General features: G+C 42.1%; 2 protein-coding genes across 4 annotated transcripts in view; one reads left to right on the forward strand and one right to left on the reverse strand.

Annotated features, from left to right (window-relative positions):
* The window catches only part of KIF15 (kinesin family member 15), a 71939-nt gene extending 57942 nt beyond the window's left edge, over positions 1-13997 (reverse strand). Inside the window, exons 1-4 of one of the 3 annotated variants that reach the window (XR_014304593.1) lie at positions 13800-13979; positions 2648-2690; positions 1946-2129; positions 55-131 (exon numbers count right to left, since the gene is read on the reverse strand). Coding sequence is in view for 1 of the 3 variants with exons in the window: in XM_082705769.1 (XP_082561895.1) it covers positions 55-131; positions 1946-2129; positions 2648-2690; positions 13800-13818 (323 nt within the window). In the remaining 2 variants the exon portion in view is untranslated. Of the gene's footprint in view, positions 1-54; positions 132-1945; positions 2130-2647; positions 2691-13799 lie in introns of all 3 variants that reach the window. The other 2 variants (XM_082705769.1, XM_082705770.1) reach the window with 2 other exon arrangements.
* On the forward strand, positions 13998-19296 carry KIAA1143. The gene is made up of 3 exons (XM_082706060.1): positions 13998-14186; positions 17598-17742; positions 18644-19296. Exons 1-3 carry the CDS (start codon positions 14079-14081, stop codon positions 18856-18858), a joined length of 468 nt encoding a protein of 155 aa, XP_082562186.1. The 5' UTR covers positions 13998-14078; the 3' UTR covers positions 18859-19296.
* The last annotated feature ends 157 nt before the right edge of the window (positions 19297-19453 follow it).

The following is a 19453-nucleotide window of genomic DNA, read 5'->3' on the forward strand; positions in this document are numbered from 1 at the left end:
AGTAAGAAGTACGTATTGCTGTACCCTTGTATAAGGACAGAGCCAGGAACTTACTAGGCAAAGATGGTTCCATTGTAACCGCTCATGCAAGATTCCACAATGCCCTTGGCCACAGCTGAGAACACAGACTCCTACAAATGTAAGCACCAAACATTTTAACATTTCATAGAAATGAAAACATTTTTCCTACACTATATCTGAGAACAGAATAAAAATAATGTTTTAGATTTTTCAATGCTTGTGAAAACATGAAAATTGCAATCACTATAGAAAAAAGGCTACAACACCTAAAATGATAAAATATTAGACAAGTATGTCTATTAATCTCATATACAATTATAAATTTAAAGCTTACATCTACAATTGATACAGTATTTTGTTCAGCAAGTTGCATGCAAATATTATACTGCTATTAGCATCAAATACATGGCCCTATATGTTCTTTGATACTTTTCTTACCAGCTTATACTAATCAATATGTGATTTTTTATTTTCATTTTTGTACATAAATAGATGCAATCTTATCAATACTGCAAGAATTGCTAAGTTTGCCTTGTCAAACACCATAGCCATGAACCACATGTGGCTACTGAGCACCTGAAACGTGACCCAACTTGAGATGTATTTTAAGTGTAAAATATATACCAGATTTGGAAGACTGAACAGGAAGAAAAAGAATGGAAAATATTTCATTAATAATTTGCTTTATATCAATTACATGTGGAAGTGATATTTTGGATACACTGGATTAAATAAAATATAGGATTAAAATTAAGTTAACCTGTTTCTTTTTTACTTTTTGTCAACATGGCTACTAGAAAATTTTAAATTATATATGGGACTAACTTTCTATTTCCACTGATCAGCCATGTCCTAGATAAATAAAGATCTAAATATCTGAATGTCTCACCAAAAACATCCATGTGTGTAAGGGAATAATCAAGATCTGTGATATCCAATACAGTAGCCATTAACTATATGTGGCTATTTAAATTCAAATTAATAAAAATTAAATAAAATGTAAAAAAGTCAGGTCCTTAGATGTACTAGCTACATTTCAGGGGCTCCATTATCATATGCAATTAGTATATCTGAGAAACTAAACTTGAGAGATTTTATTCAATCTTAACAAGTTCAAACTTAAATAGCTATACGCAGATAGAGGCTACTGTAATGGACAGCACAGATCTATAACATTTGTCTTGTTACAGAAAGTTCTAATGGATAGTACTGACTAGATCTTAACTAAATTGTCCTTAATTAGAAAAAGTTACTAACATCAACGTAATCCTAGTCCTGTTACTCTCTACCATGGACTGAATGTTTGTGTCCTCCCCAAAATTCCTATGCTGAAACCCTAATCCCCAGTGGGATGGTATTTGGAGACGGGGCTTTTGGAAGATAATTAGGTCACGAGGGTAGAGAACTTGTGATGGGAGGAGTGCCCTTCTAAGAGACACTAGAGAATTTGCTTTCTCTCTCTCTGCACAGGAAGAAGGCAGCTGTCTATAAGCCAGGAAGCATGCCCTTACCAAACACTGGATCTCCTGGCCTGGATCTTAGAATTCCAACCTCCAGAACAGTGAGAAATTAATGTTTTTGATTAAGCCACCCCATTTTTGATATTACAATTAAGATCCTCTCCTTAAACTAGGAAGTTCAACTAGACTTATCAACCATCCAAGTGGCCCTGAAAAATACACCTCCACTAACCTCCATTACGGGATGGTGAGTGAAAGTAAAGCAGGCCTGTCACTCCGGTACAAAGTTTGATGAAAGAAGAAAAATAATAATTAAATTTAAAATATTTTAAAATATATTAAATCTAAAATATTTATATCTTTGTCCTTATCCGAAATCTATCAAACTAAAGAGACCAGAAATGAAAACTTCACTAACAGAATCTTATCCAAATGGAAAGTTAAGTTTCCAAAGCTATCATTACCTGAGTGGTGTGCATGTCTGCAACATGATCAAATGTGAAGGTCTTGGGCTCAGGGTTGGAGTGAAGCCGGAGAGTGGTAGAGGAGAGCACAGATAAGCATAAGTTTTGCTCTCCATCAGCTGATCCAGAACCTTCTGTAGGTGGACGAATTCGCACAAAAACTTTGATGGCATCACCTTCATTACTGAAGACAAGAAATGTACCAGCCTAAGTTTACTGGGAAAACTAAAAAAGGATCTGAGTCTCACATTGCCTCTAATGTTTCCATACTGAGTTTCCCCAACAAAGCCCCAATCTACCCATACATTTACCTCTTCTAAAAGAGTCTCACATGACTCACACCCTTCACTGATTTGTTTCATGATACGATACTCATCTTTATAAGCTTTTATTTGAAATCAACTCAAAGAGAGTTGATTCTATGGAGCTCCAAGCACTGCTTGTCTCTGTTTTCCCTCTTAGTAGCAGTAATAAAATAAGTCACCCCAAGAGAGAATTATGTTACTGACTCCATCTTTTAGCCAGAAGGTTGAGAGGATAAGGGGGGTGGGTTGGGGAGGAAGTGTGATGTTTCCAGATTTCTAGGTGGCTGAGGTCCAAGCTTAATTCTGAAGCAAGTACCCCTACCTATGCTAAATGGTTGTTTTAGGAACACTATATCCCTAATTCTTTTGGTCTCATCAACGAGATTTTTTTCCTTACCTTGGTTGGCTAGACTGACAATTTGTCACATTGCGTAACTCAGCTAGGAAAAAAAGACAAGAAGTTATTACAGGCATCTAAAATTGTACTATTAAAAAAATCTCATTCTTATCGAGCCCAGTCTTCTGTTGCTGACACTCCCCTGTCTCCTCAGCTTCCCGACTTCCTGACAACGAGACTTCCAGGGCCCAAGACTGATCTTCCTTCTATTCTATCTGCATCCACTCTATTGGTGATGACACCCAAGGTCATGGTTTTAAATGCTAAGTATATGTTGATGATTACCAACTCTAGACCACTTTCCTAAGCAGCAGACTCTCACATCTAATTGCCTGCTTGACGTCTCCAGGTGGATGCCCAATGGGCAATGTCTCAAATTTAATTTATCCAAAACTGAACTCCTGATCACCCTACACCCATCCCAAACATGCCTCTTCATCTCAATGACAACTCCATCTTTCTTTCTTCCTTTTTTTTCTTTTTTAAAGATTTATTTTATTGAGAGAGCAAGAGAGAAAGAAAGAGCATGCAGGGGGGAGGGACCTAGGGAGAGGGAGACAAAGTCTTAAACAGATTTCTCGCTGAGCACAGAGCCCAACATAGGGTCCAATCACAGGACCCTGAGATCACAACCTGAGCTGAGACCAAGAGCTGGATGCTTAACTGACTGTGCACCCCAGGCACCCCAAAAACTCCATCTTTCTAGTTGCTCAGACCAAAAGCCTTGGAGTCATTCCTGACCCCTTTCTTTCTCATACTTCATATCTAACCTGTTAGCCAATCTTTGGCTCTACCATCAAAATACATCCAGAATCCTATAACTTCTGGTCAAATACTGCTATGGAATCAAGCCAGCAACATCCCTCATTTGAGTTATTACAACAGTTTCCCTGCTTCTCTTCCTCATTCCCTTATCCCCAGACTCCCACCTATTCTCAACCCAGAGGGCAGAATGAATGCTAAAAAAGAACCCAGAGATCAACTTTCAGCATGGCTGCATGAGGAACTCCACTGACCCACTGCCCAGTAAAACTGGTAAAATAAAAGACAGAAAACAAAACAAAAAAACATCTACGGCCTCTAGAAACAGCCATAAAGGCAAAGAGACAAATGAAAAAACATCGAGCCAAAAAGATCAACGAATATTCCACAATGAAGGTGAGAATCTATGGCAGTTCAACCAAGGTCCCTTCCTTCCAGCCCAGCACGCTGGCGGCTCTACTCCAGACTGCACAGCCAAGAACACAAGGATCCTCCTCCCCTCCCTTCAGCTTCCATTTGGAGGGCTTTCTTCCAGGAGCAGGTAGGTTTGATAACCTCATCCTGCCTCTAGCCAGCTGCCTACTGCTGAAGCTAAATCCCAGATAAATATGGTTGAGAGATGGGGGTTCCCTTCTCACACTCAGCCTCCACTCATGGAATGAGGCTGTACCTTGGACATAGTGTACTGAGAACATTGGGACCCTGATCACCCTTGGTCTGGCTCACACGGCAGTGGTTCTACACTAGGAAAGGCAAGTCAAAGGGACCCCAGCTGCCCCCCCCCCCCACACTCCCGTCCCCATCAAATACTCAGCAACTAGAGCAGAGGTGTCACTCTGAAAGAAGGCTATCTTCTCCCTACCCCCAGCTCCAGAATCTAGGTTCAGAGATTTTGCCTCAGGGGAGAAACAGATCATAAACCAAATAGCTCCAAAGGAGCTGACCTCATTTCCAACAGAGCATGGAGAAGTTCAAGTCTCATCACATACTCAAGAACAGTGAAGGTTGTGGTGAGAGGCCATTAGGAGGTACAAACAAAACCACAGGCCTATTAATTTACAGGAGAGAACTGGGGCATCAGACAGCTGGGAGCAGCTTTACTGGGATCAAAACAAGCATGACAGACCTCACGAACTTTTCCTTCAAAGGGGCAAGAATCAGGGGTACTTGCGTGGCTCAGTTGGTTAAGTGTCTGATTCTTGGTTTTGGTTCAGGTCATGATTTCAGGGCCATAAGATCAAGCTCTGGCTGAGTATGGACCCTGCTTAAGATTCTCCTTTTTCCGGACAACTGGGTGGCTCAGTCAGTTAAGCATCTGCCATCCGCTCAGATCATGGTCCCAGGGTCCCGGGATTGAGTCCTGCATCAGGCTCCTTGCTCAGCCCGGAGCCTGCTTCTCCCTCTGCTTGCTGCCTCCCTGCTTGTGCTTTCTCTCTCTCTCTCTCAAATAAATAAATAAAATTTTTTTTAAAAATTCCCTTTTCTCCCCTTTCCCTCCCCCTCAAAAAAGGGGGGTGGCGAAGACAAATTTGTAGGGCAGTGTTCCAGGCATTGTTCAAAACAGGGCAATCAGCTGGTATTCCTGAAGTTTAAGAACTAAATGTGGTCAGGGAAAGAGGGAAATAAATCCCCACCAAAACCAGTGTCGTCAGGGTTACTGTGGGCATACCTGAAGCTGGGCTTCTCTGAGGAGCAACATCAAAGGCTTAACATTTTGAGAGGAAAAGAGATGCCACTAAAATGAGCCAGTCAGTCATTAAACAAACAAGCAAATAACAACCCCCCAGAGGACAGAGAGACCCATATTCAAAGTTGCTACAGTATATTATCTAAGATGTCAAGTATCCAACAACAACAACAACAAAAAAGCAAGGCATTCAAAGAAACTGGAAAGTACAGAGCCATGAAGCAGGAAAAGAAGAAAAGAAGCTAGCAACAGAAACTTCCTGTCAAAAAAAAAAAAAAAGAAAGAAAGAAAGAAAGAAAGAAACTGCCTGTCATAGCATCCAGATGTTGGGAGACTTCAAAGCAATCATTATAAACATGTTCACAGAACTGAAGGAAATCAGTTTAAATTAAAGCATTAAAGGAAGGTATAATGACAATGTCCCATCAAATAGAGAATAAAGATAGACATTATTTTGAAAAATTGCAAATTTGCAGTTCAAACAGTACAATAACGGAAATAAAAATTCACTAGAAGGACTCAAAAGCATACATAAACCAGTAGAAGAAAAAATGAGCAAACACAAAGACAGAGCAACAGAGACTATACAAGCCAAAGAACAGACAGAAAAAAGGATGAAGGGAAGTAAAGCAAACCTCAGAGAAAATGTGGGACACCATCAAACACACCAATACACATGTAATGGGGAGCTCCAGAAGGAGAAAAAAGATAAATAGCAGAAAACATTTCAAAGATATAATAGCCCATAAGACAGTACAAATGCCTATTTTTTCCTCCTTTCTTCTCTTAATTGATTTTTGAAGTTTTAGAATGTATATAATGTATTGTTGCTTTAAAATGTACACAGTGGGGATGCCCGGCTGGCTCAGTCGATGCAGCACGTGACTCATGATCTCAGAATTGTGAGTCTGAGCCCCAAACTAGTTGTAGAGATTACTTAAAAAAATAAAATCTTTAGGGGCGCTGGGTAGCTCAGTGGGTTAAAGCCTCTGCCTTCAGCTCAGGTCATGATCCCAGGGTCCTGGGATTGAGCCCCACATCAGGCTCTCTGCTCAGCAGGGAGCCTGCTTCCTCCTCTCCCTCTCCCTCTGCCTGCCTCTCTGCCTACTTGTGATCTCTATCTGTCAAATAAATAAATAGAATCTTTTTAAAAAATAAATAAATAAAATCTTTACAGAAAACAAATAAAATAAAATGTACATAACATATTGTTGGGTCTACAATATATGGGAACGTAATATACATACAAGGTGGGTAAGAGCAAAGCGGTGGCCAGAAGAAGGAACTAAAGTTGGCAAAATAATGATTATAGCAATACACTGTTGGGTTTATAATGTTTAAATGTAATATGTTTAACAATATATCAAAAATGGGGTGGGAAGGAATAGAACTATATAGAAGTAATGTTTATGTCACTGGAATTAAGCTAAAATAAATCTGAAGCTAATTTTGATAGGACAAGCATGTTAAACCCTAGAGCAACCATTAATATAATAATTTTAAAAATCCCAAAAGAAAGCAGTAAAGGAGGAATAGAGGAATATAAATGATGTGAGACACATAGAAAACAAAAAGTAAAATGACACATGAAAATCTAACTATACCAGTAACATGCGAATGGATTATATAGCCCAATTAAAAGGCAGAGACTGCCCGACTACTTGACAAAACATGTTCCAACTATACACTACCTACAGGAAACACACTTTAGATTCAAAGATAAAAATACACTAGAAGTAAACAATGAAAAAAAGATATCTCACTCAAAAGGCAACCACAAGAAAGCTGGAGTAGCTACACTGGTATTAGACAAAACAAATTTTCAAAAACCACAAAAAAATGTTGATAAGGAGATAAAAAAGGACATTTTATAAAAATACAAAGGCAATCCTTCAGGATGGTAATTCAGATGTAAACATATACTCACCCAATACCAGTTTACCAAAATACACAAAGAAAAAAATGGACAGAAAATTTGGGAGAAATAGACAATTGAACAATAACAGCCAGAGACTTTACTATGCCACTCTGAATAATGAAGAGAGGAGTTGTTACTTGGAGCTGGTGGGGAGTAGAGAGGTGGGAAGAAAGAGGACTGAAGGTATAACATTTCTTTTGAGGTGAAGAAAATGTTCTAATGGACTATGTTGATAGTTGCACATATCTATAAATATACTAAAAACATTTTACATTTTATGTGGGTGAATTACATGGTATCTGACTTACATCTCAACCAAGCTGTTAAAAAACTGAATACAATGACAGATCTGGTTCTGGAGAGAAACAACTATAAAACAGATATAAAATAGATTATTGGGACCCTGCATAAAAGTAAAATATGGACTGTGGATAACTGTTATTAAACAGTATTATATCAATGTAAAAATTTCTTTCTTTTTTTTTTAAAGATTTTATTTACTTGACAGAGAGAGAGAGAAGGAGATCACAAGTAGGCAGAGAGGCAGGCAGAGACAGAGAGGGAAGCAGGCTCCCTGCTGAGCAGAGAGCCCCATGGGGGGGATCGATCCCAGGACCCTGAGACATGACCTGAGCTAAAGGCAGAGGCTTAACCCCCTGAGCCACCCAGGCACCCCTCCAATGTAAAATTTCTTGATTTTGATCACTGATTAGCCAACAGAATACTCCTATTCACAGAAATTACTCACTGAAGTATTTTGTGGTAAAGGTATCCATTTTACTCTCAAATTGCTAATAAAAATTATGTATAGAGGGAGGGTGAGGGAGGAGGGAGAGAGAATGATAAAGCGGATGTGGCAAAATACAAAATGGTTAATATGGGTAAAGAGTATTATGCATGGATTCTTTGTACTACTCTCACAATTTTTCTGTAACTTTAAATTCTAGCAAAATGAAAAGCTATTAAAATAAATAAGGATATGTACATATCATAACAAGTCAGTCCTCTGTTCAAAGCTCCACAGTGGTTGTCCATCTCAATCAGAATTAAAAGGCAAAGTTCTTTTTTTTTTTTTTTAAGATTTTATTTATTTATTTGACAGAGTGAGATCACAAGTAGGCAGAGAGGCAGGCAGAGAGAGAGGGGAAGCTGGCTCCCCACTGAGCAGAGAGCCCAATGTGGGGCTCGATCCCAGGACTCAGATCATGACCTGAGCCGAAGGCAGAGGCTTAACCCACTCAGGTGCCCCAAAAGGCAAAGTTCTTAGAACCACCTAAAGGAGCCTACATGATCTAGTGCACCTGCCTCCCCCATGACCACCTCCACAACTCCTTGGAGTGTAGAGTAATTTCCTATTACACTCCTTGTTGCACTTCAACCAAACTAGATTTCTTGTTTCTAGAACAAGTCACACTTTGGGACCTTCATGCATGCCGTAAAGGCATCCACGCATGCTTCTGCCTGGAACACTTCCTCCGCCATTTACTTAAGTATTGTCTTCTCAATAGGGCATTCCATGACCTCGCATTATGGGAAACACCAGCTTATCTCCCTACCCACCCACCCACCTATCACCCTAACTCCTTTCCCTGGCCCTATTTTCCCCAAAGGACTGACTGCCATCATAATATATATTAGTCTACTCTCTTTCTCTTCCAAAATAACTGTAAAGCATTGTCTAGAGCAGTGCCTGACACACAGTGAACAGTCAGTAAATCTTTGAATGAATGAATACTAAGAGATCAGAAAAAAACCCTTAATTTCTATTCTTTCTATTGTTTATTTCTATTCTTCCTTTCATAGCAGAGAGGCTCAAAGTAAATTTTCGCCACTGAACAACTGCTCTGGAAACCACCCTTTGCAGCTATACCCTCAAGCAAATGAATGTCTGTGAAGTGAAATAGATCAGATTGTCCAATTCCCCACCTGCCCTTCAACTCTCTACAAGAGTTGGCAGCAAAGAAACAGTCCCTCTGTACTTTTAGCAAAAATAAAAGCAAATAAGAATGCCAGAATACGAAAGGAAGGCTTTCATGTTAGGAAAGCTTAAGTCTGATCCTTATGAAGAGTTGGGGAAAGAGGAAAACAGAGATTAGAACAGATGATGTGAGCAGGGGTCACATATCCTGACAGCACAAAAGGTAAGCAAAAAATACAAAGGCTTAGTCAGACAAGTATTCACATAGTTCCAGAGGTTGTAGGGGGAAGAAGTTCAAAACACACTTCTACACCTCAGCTATCTAAAGGCAGTGTACGGGGCGCCTGGGTGGCTCAGTGGGTTAAAGCCTCTGCCTTCGGATCGGGTCGTGATCCCGGGGTCCTGGGGTCGAGCCCCGCATTGGGCTCTCTGCTCAGCGGGGAGCATGCTTCCCCCTCTCTCTTTGCTTGCCTCTCTGCCTATTGGTGATTTCTGTCTGTCAAATAAAGAAATAAAATCTTTAAAAAAAAAAAAAAAAAAAAAAGGCAGTGTACCACGCTATGGGGCACTGGGTAGTTCAGTTGGCTAAGCGTCTTCCTTTGGCTCAGATCATGATCTCAGGGTCCTGGGATCGAGCCCTGAATTGGGCTCCCTGCTCAGCATGGAGTCTGCTTCTCCCTCTGCCTCTGCCCTTTTCCCCAGCTCATGCTTGCTCTATAATAAATGAAAGATCTTTAAATATTAAAGAAAAATAAAGGCATTGTACCACACTAAAAGCAGTCAACCTTTAATTCTATATAAATGATGAATAAGTCATCTCTTTATCACTGCTGTGGTATGAATGTTTGTATCTCCCCAAAATTCATATGGCGATAGCCTAAACCCCAGGTTGTGGTATTAGGAGGTGGGGACCCCTGGAAAGTGATTAGGTCTTGAAGTCAAGGCCCTCATGATTGACACTGGTATCCTTATAAAAGACACTCTAGGTAGCTCCTCCCTTCCACCATGTGAGATTATACCAAAAAGAGAGCATCGGTGAGGAAGTAAGCCCTCACCAGACACCAAATACGCAGACACCATGATCTTAGACTTCCCAGACTCCAGAACTGTGAGAAATAAATGTCCACAGTTTAAAAGCCACCAGTTTATGGGGCGCCTGGGTGGCTCCGTGGGTGAAAGCCTCTGCCTTCGGCTCAGGTCACGATCCCAGAGTCCTGGGATCGAGCCCCGCATCGGGCTCTCCGCTCAGTTGGAAGCCTGCTTCCTCCTTTCCCTCTGTCTGCCTCTCTGCCTACTTGTGATCTCTATCTGTCAAATAAATAAATAAAACCCACTGAGACCCAGACTTGCACTTAAGGCCATGATGGAGTAACAGACTGGATTGACTGCCCTGTCTTAAGTAACTAGGAAACTGGGAAAAAACACACAGTAAGTTTCAGACACTGGACAACAGACAGCACAGTCAAGTGGCCCTGAGAGTGGGAAACAAAGGCAGTGAGCCCTTCCAGTTGCCCCAGCTCAACTGCCTAGAGATTCCAGTCTGATGTGGAGGGAGGGGAGTCCGTATAGCACGTGGTGGTCTAGTCAAGTCGAGAAGATACTGGATGAACATGTGTTACAACTTTTCTGTAAACCTAAATTACTCCAAAATGAAATGTTTACTAAAGAAAAGAAAAAAGCCAAGTTAGTAAGCCAATAGTGAGATGAAATGAAACCAAAAATTACACAGAGGTAGATAGTTCTAGCATTAAGCCTAATTGAGTTCTGAGGCAATGCTGTCACCGAGAAATGCTGCTGTTTGCACCCAGGCATTCAGGATCCAGAGCTCATACTCTTTTTCTTTTTTTAAGATTTATTTATGTATTTATTTGACACAGAGAGAGAGAGAGAGAGATCACAAGTAGGCAGAGAGGCAGGCAGAAAGGGTGGGGGAAGCAGGCTCCCTGCTGAGCAAAGAGCCTGATAGGGGGCTCGATCCCACGACCCTGAGACCATGACCTGAGCCGAAGGCAGAGGCTTAACCCACTGAGCCACACAGGCGCCCCCAGAGCTCATACTTTTAACCCCCTCAGTATGCTGTATCTTAAGCAAAGGATAAACAGAATACAAAAATTCATCATGTGGCTGCTGCCAAAGGTTGACACAAGGGTCCTTCATTGTAAAATTCTTTTAGCTCTGAGGTCTTCGATTCAACTACTTTAAAATATGTTGAGGGATATTTACAGCAGCTTTATTCATAACCATCCATCTAGAAACCCAAATGTACATCAAAAGAATAAACAAATTGTGGCATATTACCAGGATGGAACACTCAGCAGCAATGTAAAAGAATTACCTGCTGCAGATGACATATAAGCAGTGCTCAGATGTAAGCTTCAGTAGAAAGCCAAAACAAAAAGATAAATACTGTACCATTTACATGATAGGCAAAACTAGTCAACAGTGATGGAAATCAGTATAGTTGCTAACTAGGAAGGATCCCAGGAACTTTCTGGGCACAGAAATCATTTTTCTTTTTAAGATTTTATTTATTTATTTGACAGAGATCACAGGTAGGCAGGGAGGCAGGCAGAGAGAGAGGAAGGGAAGCACGTTCCCCGCTGAGCAGAGCCCATTACGGGGCTCGATCCCAGGACCCTGGGATCATGACCTGAGCCGAAGGCAGAGGCTTTAACCCATTGAGCCACCAGGTGCCCCACAGAGATCATTCTATTTCTTGTTCTTGGTGGCAGTGACAAGAGTGTGTATTCATATGTAAAATTCATCGCATAGGACATCTGGATGGCTCAGTTAAGAGCCTGCCTTCCGCTCAGGTCAGGATCCCAGGGTCCTGGGATGGAGCCCCTTGCTCAGCAGGGAGGATACTTCTCCCTCTGCCTGCTCCTCCCCCTGCTTGTGCGCTCTCTCTCTGACAAATAAAAATAAAAACCTTAAAAAAAAAAAATTTATCGGGCGCGTGGGTGGCTCAGTAGGTTAAGCCGCTGCCTTCGGCTCAGGTCATGATCTCAAGGGTCCTGGGATCGAGTCCCTCATCGGGCTCTTTGCTCAGCAGGGAGTCTGCTTCTCTCTCTCTCTCTCTCTGCCTGCCTCTCTGTCTACTTGTGATCTTTCTCTGTCAAATAAATAAATAAAACCTTTAAAAAGATAAAATGAATGGAAGTATTTTTAAAAAAATTTATCACATGGTATTCTTAATATTTGTGTCCTTTGCTGTATGTATATTAATCCTCAAAAAGCATTATTTTTTTTTAAGTCTTCCTGCTGTTAAAAAAAAAAAAAACATAATGTTTTACTCTGCAGTCTAGATAAATACCTATGGAACATTTAACCAAATATGATTAAGTTCAGAAACAGAACCTTAAACTTAATTTCATTAGGATTGTACTTCACATTCTCATTTCTCCGATTTCACAGTCAGCAACCAATGGGGCACAAAAGTAAAAGTTGTGGACAGCACCAGCTGAGTTCCCCAATGCAGGCTCCAGATCTCTGGACTGCTGGGAAAGCACGCAGCACAAACATTCACGCAACATTCGCAGCACGATGGGATGTCATCAACCTCAACATTGCTTATAGACTGCAAGAACAGAAGAGTTCCCCATGGAAACTTTCATTTTCACACATGGGAGTTATCAATACCCTTGTTCTCATCACTTCCCTGAAAGTGATGTACACAGGCCAGACAGAGTCCTTTAACAGACAGTGACATACAAACATCACTTTCCATTATGTAAGCAGATGCTCTAATTATATCACAGATATCAAATTCTCTTGTTTGAGTCCAGATTTGCAGAATACTGTAGTTGTGCAGGAACCCTGGTGCACATTTCAGTCCAAAAACTTAAAAATTTTTGTGCTACTATTCCCTGCATACTGAAAATGACGACAAGAGAAACATTTTAGGCGGAAAAAGAGAGCACAGTGAGTAGGCAGTGAGTAGTGTGATGACCTAGACAGTTAATGAAACAACAAAGACATCGGAACACAATTACAAATGACTGCTTGAAGCATTAACATTGTCGAAAGTCTCCTTAGAGCCCCAAAATTCAGTTTCTCCAACCTAACACAGGCCTCTCCTCATTACCAAACATTACCATTCACCGAGATCCACCGAATTAGCTCAAAATCGGCTTTAAAAAACAAGATTCCTTAAAGGATTAGGAAACGTAAGAGACGGAGCACGTAAACAAGAACGGCAAAAGACTAAGATTTTAGTGAAAATTAAGGGTTTAAATTTAGTGAGGCTTTATCAAAAGCGAAAACTGGCAGTGCTCCCCTCCAAGAAAACAGGAAGAAACCGACGGGTCCCCTTGAGAAGAAAATAGGGATTTGTGATAACCCTGGGCTTATCTAAAGAGATTCGACAGCAAGCCCTCCAGAAGAGAAAGATGTGCTTGGAACAGGAGTAAGTTTTCCCCTTCAGGATAGTCAATAGTGTGGAAATACGCAGAAGGTGGTGAGAGCCAGAAGGAGCGGAGAACCTCAGGCAGGGGTAAGTACAGGCAGCCCCACTCGGGACACCGGAATAGGGCAGCGACGAAAGAGCAGAACCGAGAACGGGAAGGAAGAAACCTGCAGGTCCCGGGCGCAAGCTCCTGCAGGAGGGCTCTCTGGTTCACCGCTCAGCCCAAGCGTCTACCACTGTGCCTGGCTCGTGACACGGGCCCAATACACAGATGGAAGGGAAGACAAGTGTTCCAGCCAAACACTGTCTGTCTGAGGGACACAGAGATCCCAAACGCCCCGCGCCGCTCAGTCCGCTCCTGCCCTTCACTCCCAGCCGGGAACCCTGGGCGGGGAGGGCCGCCCTTCACTGCTGTATCTAGGGGCCGGGACGGGGTCATGAAGCCCGGGGGTCTTTACTTACTTTTGCAGCCGGGCGCCATGGCGCCCTCACCCCTGAATCCCGAGACCAGCGCACGGGATACTCTCACTTCCAACCGCGCGAGGCGCCGAGATTCCTCCCGCTCAAGATGGCCGCAAATTTGAATTTGGCGCTCGGGTCGAACGTTGACGCCAGCAAGGAGGCCGCCATGTTGCCCGGCCTCTGGCCAGGGGGCGTGGACGACGTGACGTCACGAGTAGGCGCCGTCGCCAATGTACCGTCACCAGGGGGCTCCGGGAGCCTGTTTTCCCCGGAGCAGCTATGAGCAAGCGGAACCAGGTTTCGTACGTGCGGCCAGCCGAACCGGCGTTCCTGGCTCGCTTCAAGGAACGGGTCGGCTACAGGGAGGGCCCTACTGTGGAAACCAAGGTGAGCCCAGCCAGTCGCGTTATCTCAGAAACGCCTTTCCACTTCCGGCTTCTGTCTTGACTTGGAGGCCGGGCAGTGAGGGATCCCTCCTCTCAACCTGTGCCCAGCCCAGAATCCGGATGGGCCTCAGTCCCCAGGCTGGTCTTCTTCAAACAGCTATCGTTTTGTATGCCCAGGAAGATGTTTGTCGTTTATCTTAGTGCTGTTGTGTTCTTGGAAATGACTTCACCCCGGTAGAGCGCTTTGTCCCTGGGAGATGGTTAAAGGATCACTTTTCTCTCTCGTATTATTTGCTAAACCCAAAACCTATAGTTAGCAGGGTGAGTGGTAACTTAGTCCTGTGTTCCAGATAAAGAAACAGAGGCCACTCGATCAAATGATCTGATGTCCTAAGCCTGGAGTCCGGAGCATCTTTGGGAGAGTGCCTTGGATCCATTTTTTTTTTTTTTAAGATTTTATTTATTTATTTGACAGAGAGAGGTCACAAGTAGGCAGAGAGGCAGGCAGAGAGAGAGGAGGAAGCAGGCTCGCCGCCGAGCAGAGAGCCTGATGTGGGACTCGATCCCAGGACCCCGAGATCATGACCTGAGCCGAAGGCAGCGGCTTAACCGACTGAGCCACCCAGGCGTCCCGCCTTGGATCCATTTTTATGCTTTGTTTTTTACCGCCCCCCCGCAAAAAAGCATATTTAAGAATATCCTGGATCTAGGGGCGCCTGGGTGGCTCAGTGGGTTAAGCTACTGCCTTTGGCTAGGGTCATGATCTCAGGGTCCTGGGGTCCTTCTGCTCAGCAGGGAGCCTGCATCCCTCTCTCTCTCTCTCTCTCCGCCTACTTGTGATCTCTCTCTCTGTCAAATAAATAAAATCTTTAAAAAAAAAAAAAAAGAATATCCTGGACCTAAGAATAGGAGCTTCAGGAAAGAGCAACACCTGGACAGTTTAGGGATGAGCATCCGTGGGAATCAACTTCCGAGCCCTCCCAGGGTCCAACTGGTTCACACCAAAACCTGCCCTACTTCTTTTAATGGGAAGAGACTGTTAGGCTTAGGGATTGTGTGGCTAAATAAAGAATTATTTAGCACTCTGTGTCTAGTACTTTCACTAATACCCACTCCCCAAGTCACTTAGAGCTTAGTAAAGGAAACAAGATGGACTTGTGTGAAATTACTCAAGCCAGTGAGTATGTGCTAAATCCAGACTTTGTGCCGAGCTCTGAAAGGACAAAGAGATCGATCTCCAAAATACTGTATTCTTTTAAAACCTTCCTTCCTGCCTCCTCTCTGCCTTCACAGGTTACACTTCTGTGAACCTCTTCAAAAGCCCTCCGAACGTTTACTTTTCCTCTGTGTTTCTCTTCACTTTGCCCATATCTGGGGTATTCATCATTTTGCAGTGCAACTACTTGCTTTCCTGGGTATCTCCAACACTAAACCTAACTCTCGAAGTTAGTATCTTAATCTTTCTGTATTTTCCCAGCACCTGGCACAGTGCCTGGCACCAGGTAGTAGGTGACCATTTGTATTGACTGTGCTTATCAGGCAAGACCTCACGGAGGAAGGGCTACTTAGATTGAATTTTGAGAATGGGTAAGACAGCAGGTAGAGATGGGAGGAAGGATGGATGAAAGTGTAGAGATAGTGAGTCCGTGGGGTACCTGGCTGGCTCAGTCAGTGGAGCATGTGACTCTTGATCTCAGGGTTGTAGGTTGGAGCCATACATTGGGTGTTAGAGATTGCTTAAAACTAAAATCTTAAAAAGAAAAAATGATGGTCAGTCTTGGACTGTGTATAGAGGTGATTGAGGAACTGTTGGAGGGGGAGACCACATGGCCTATTCAGTAGCCGACAAGGAGCCATTTTTTGGTAGAGATAACATGATCAGGGAGTAACTGATTCCTCAGGCCCCAAAACAGTGAGAATGACTAAGAGGATGAGGTTTGAGGAAAGAGACATGGATTTAGCAATGAGGAGAATATGAGACCTTTTTATCGTTTGCTTGAGGTCCTTGTGATGATCATGTGTACATAGTTAACACCCTGAAGATTCTAGCTTGGAATGCTATTTTAGGAGAACTTGGGGTGGGGGACTTTCCAATTCATATCAGTGATTTAGACTGACTGACTTAATTAAGAGACTTTTCCATAGAGGGTTAACCCCTGTTTCTGTGTTTGAGAAACCAGCGTTCTAGTGATGTGCTAACAAAAAGAAGAGTTTCATGGGAAATGATTATATAATTGAATTAAATGTCCTTATTCACGTTCTTGAGTGTTAATTCAGGAGTGGCTTTGAACAGTCACTGTTTCTTTGACCATTTCTCTTATTTTCTGGCCAGTCATAGAAACAAAAAGAGAGGAGCAGAATTAGTGATTCTCAAGCTAATGAACCCGAGAATTTTTTTTTAAAGATTCTATTTTTAGGGGTGCCTGGGTGGCTCAGTCGGTTAAGATCTGCCTTTGGCTTAGGTCATGATCCCAGGACCTGGGATCAAGCCCTGCGTCAAACTCCTTGCTCAACAGGAAGCTTGCTGCTCCCTCTGCCTGCCGCTCACCCTGCTTGTACACTCGCTCGCTCTCTGACAGATAAATAAAATCTTTTTAAAAAGTATTTTAAATAGGTAATTCCATGTTAATAGATAATTCCTAGGCATTATACAAATATATTTTTGAGTAAAAAAGTTGGAGGGGCCTTTTATGGTATCTGTCATTTTTCAAAATTCTGAATCAACTGGCCAAAGGTTAACCCTTGTTACATATATATACTGAATACATGGTTTCTATTGGTATTCTCTGTGCTTTTTTATGTTGGGGAAATTTCATAAAGAAAAGAAAGCAAGTCACATAGTACTATGTACAGTGTTCTGTTTGTATACAGAATGTTTTCTATACTTTCTCATTCTTTATACACTTAGAAAACAGCTGAGAGGATGCCCACCAAACTGAAGCCCTTGGAAGGGAAGAGAGATCATCAGAGGTGGGGGAGAGACATCCTTTTACTTGCTGCTTTCTCTACTTTGAGGTTATTTTTTTTTTTTTGGTCAGGCTTTGAGAAGAGATGGAAGTGAAAACAGTTGATGAGAGCAGAGAGAACAGTTGTGGTTCAGCAGGCCCTGAGGAGGCTGGGAATGCTGGCAGTCCATGAAACCAAGGCCCCTGCCGCTGGGAACTGCGTGCTGGGGTCCTGCTGTGAAGGAAATTAATCCCTTTGGGCAGGCACTGCAGGGTAACTGGCCAGTAGACCTCTTTCCGAGAGTGGCAAGGTTAGGCCCTTAAGAGTTACTTGAAAATTCTTTGCCAAATATATTTATTGATTCAAGTTACCCTTGTCAGTCAGTCATCACAGTGTGTCACGGAGATAACAGTTGTATTCGGTTCAAGGTCAGCAGCCTCCATATTGTGTTTGTGTTTTCTCCTAGAGAATCCAGCCTCAGCTCCCAGAGGAAGATGGTGATCACAGTGACAAAGAAGATGAACAGCCCCAAGTGGTGGTTTTAAAAAAGGGAGACCTGTCAGTTGAAGAAGTCATGAAGATTAAAGCAGAAATAAAGGCTGCCAAAGCAGGTATGTCCGAAAGTAATCTGGTTTTTCTAACCTTGTAGAGAGCCTGGAATATGAAATTGTCGTATATAATAGTATGGTATGTTCGAAGGAGAGAGTCCTAGGTTCAACTTTGGCTTTAACTCACACCAGGTATGTGATCCTCAACGAGTTATTTCGCCTTCCAACCTCAAGTACCTCATCAGTAAAATGGGGACTTACAATGGTACCTATCTTACTGGGTTGTTATGAGGATTAAGTGCAAATTTAAATTAAAATATCCTGTTTTCGGGATGCCTGGGTGGCTCAGTTGGTTAAGCAGCTGCCTTCGGCTCAGGTCATGATCCCAGCGTCCTGGGATCGAGTCCCACATCGGGCTCCTTGCTCCGCAGGGAGCCTGCTTCTCCCTCTGCCTCTGCCTTCCACTCTGTCTGCCTGTGCTCGCTCTCACTCTCTCTGACAAATAAATAAATAAAATCTTTAAAAAAAAAAAAAAATCCTGTTTTCTTAAAAAAAAAAAAATAGATGATTAGGTTTACACATCAGTCAACAGAGGTGTATTTAATAAGTGCCTGAGGTGAACTATGCTATATGGTATAGTTTTCATGTTTCCTAAATACTTATTACATTGCTTTAAGGAAAAATGCTGGAGTTCCAAACAATCATTTATCATAATACATAAAAATACAGCCTGATTGTCATTCATTGCGGACTGGCAATATGATGGACTGCTTTAGGAAATGAATTTTTATTAAGGGACTGCATGTCTTGTGGGTGTAGCTAGAAAATAGAAACAGTGGAGAAGGCTGGACTGAACTGACTCAGAACATCCTTAAATGCCATCTGAGATGTTCTTGCCATTGGAGTCTCTAATAAAGACAAAATAATGAGAGAAGAAAATTCCTTAACTTTGTTTTTGCTGCAGATGAAGAACCGGCTGTAGTTGATGGGAGAATTATGTATCGAAAACCAGTCAAGCGTTCCTCGGATGAAAAATATTCAGGTCTAACAGCAAGCTCGAAAAAGAAGAAGGCAAATGAAGATGAAATAAATAAGCAGGACTCAGTTAAAAAGAACTCACAAAAGCAAGTCAAAAACAGTTGCCTCCTTTCTTTTGACAATGAGGATGAAACTCAGTAAGTGTAAATATTTTGGACTTAAGTCTTCCTTAAGAGTATATAGGTTGTTTTCTAAAGTAACACTTTTTTATTTCTATTTAAAGATGACACAAATTCATTATAGAAAATTCACAGGGGCACCTGGGTGGCTCAGTGGGTTGAAGCCTCTGCTTTCCGCTCGGGTCGTGATCCCGGGGTCCTGGGATCGAGCCCCGTGTCGGAGCCTGCTTCCTCCTCTCTCTCTGCCTGCTTCTCTGCCTACTTGTGATCTCTGTCTGTCAAGTAAATAAATAAAATCTTTCAAAAAAAATTTTTCAGAAAAAAATGAGTATGATAAAAATTTTATCTATCAATACCCCTTTGACATGAGGCTAACTCTGTAGATATTAACTATTATTAACATTTTGGAACTCCCACGTGTGGGGTATGTATGTATGTAAATTATATTTTTTAAACAAAATTGAGATTATTTTGTGTATGTTTTCTGTCCTGCTTCTCACATGACATTATATTCTGAGCATTTTTCCAGACCGGTAAAATTCAGAAACTTAATTGCTATAGAGGATTTTGTCATTGAACAGAGCACCTATTGCATCTTCATTAGCAGAAGCCCACTT

The sequence above is a fragment of the Mustela nivalis genome, assembly GCF_964662115.1.
Source record: "Mustela nivalis genome assembly, chromosome: 1".
NCBI classification, from domain to species: domain Eukaryota; kingdom Metazoa; phylum Chordata; class Mammalia; order Carnivora; family Mustelidae; genus Mustela; species Mustela nivalis.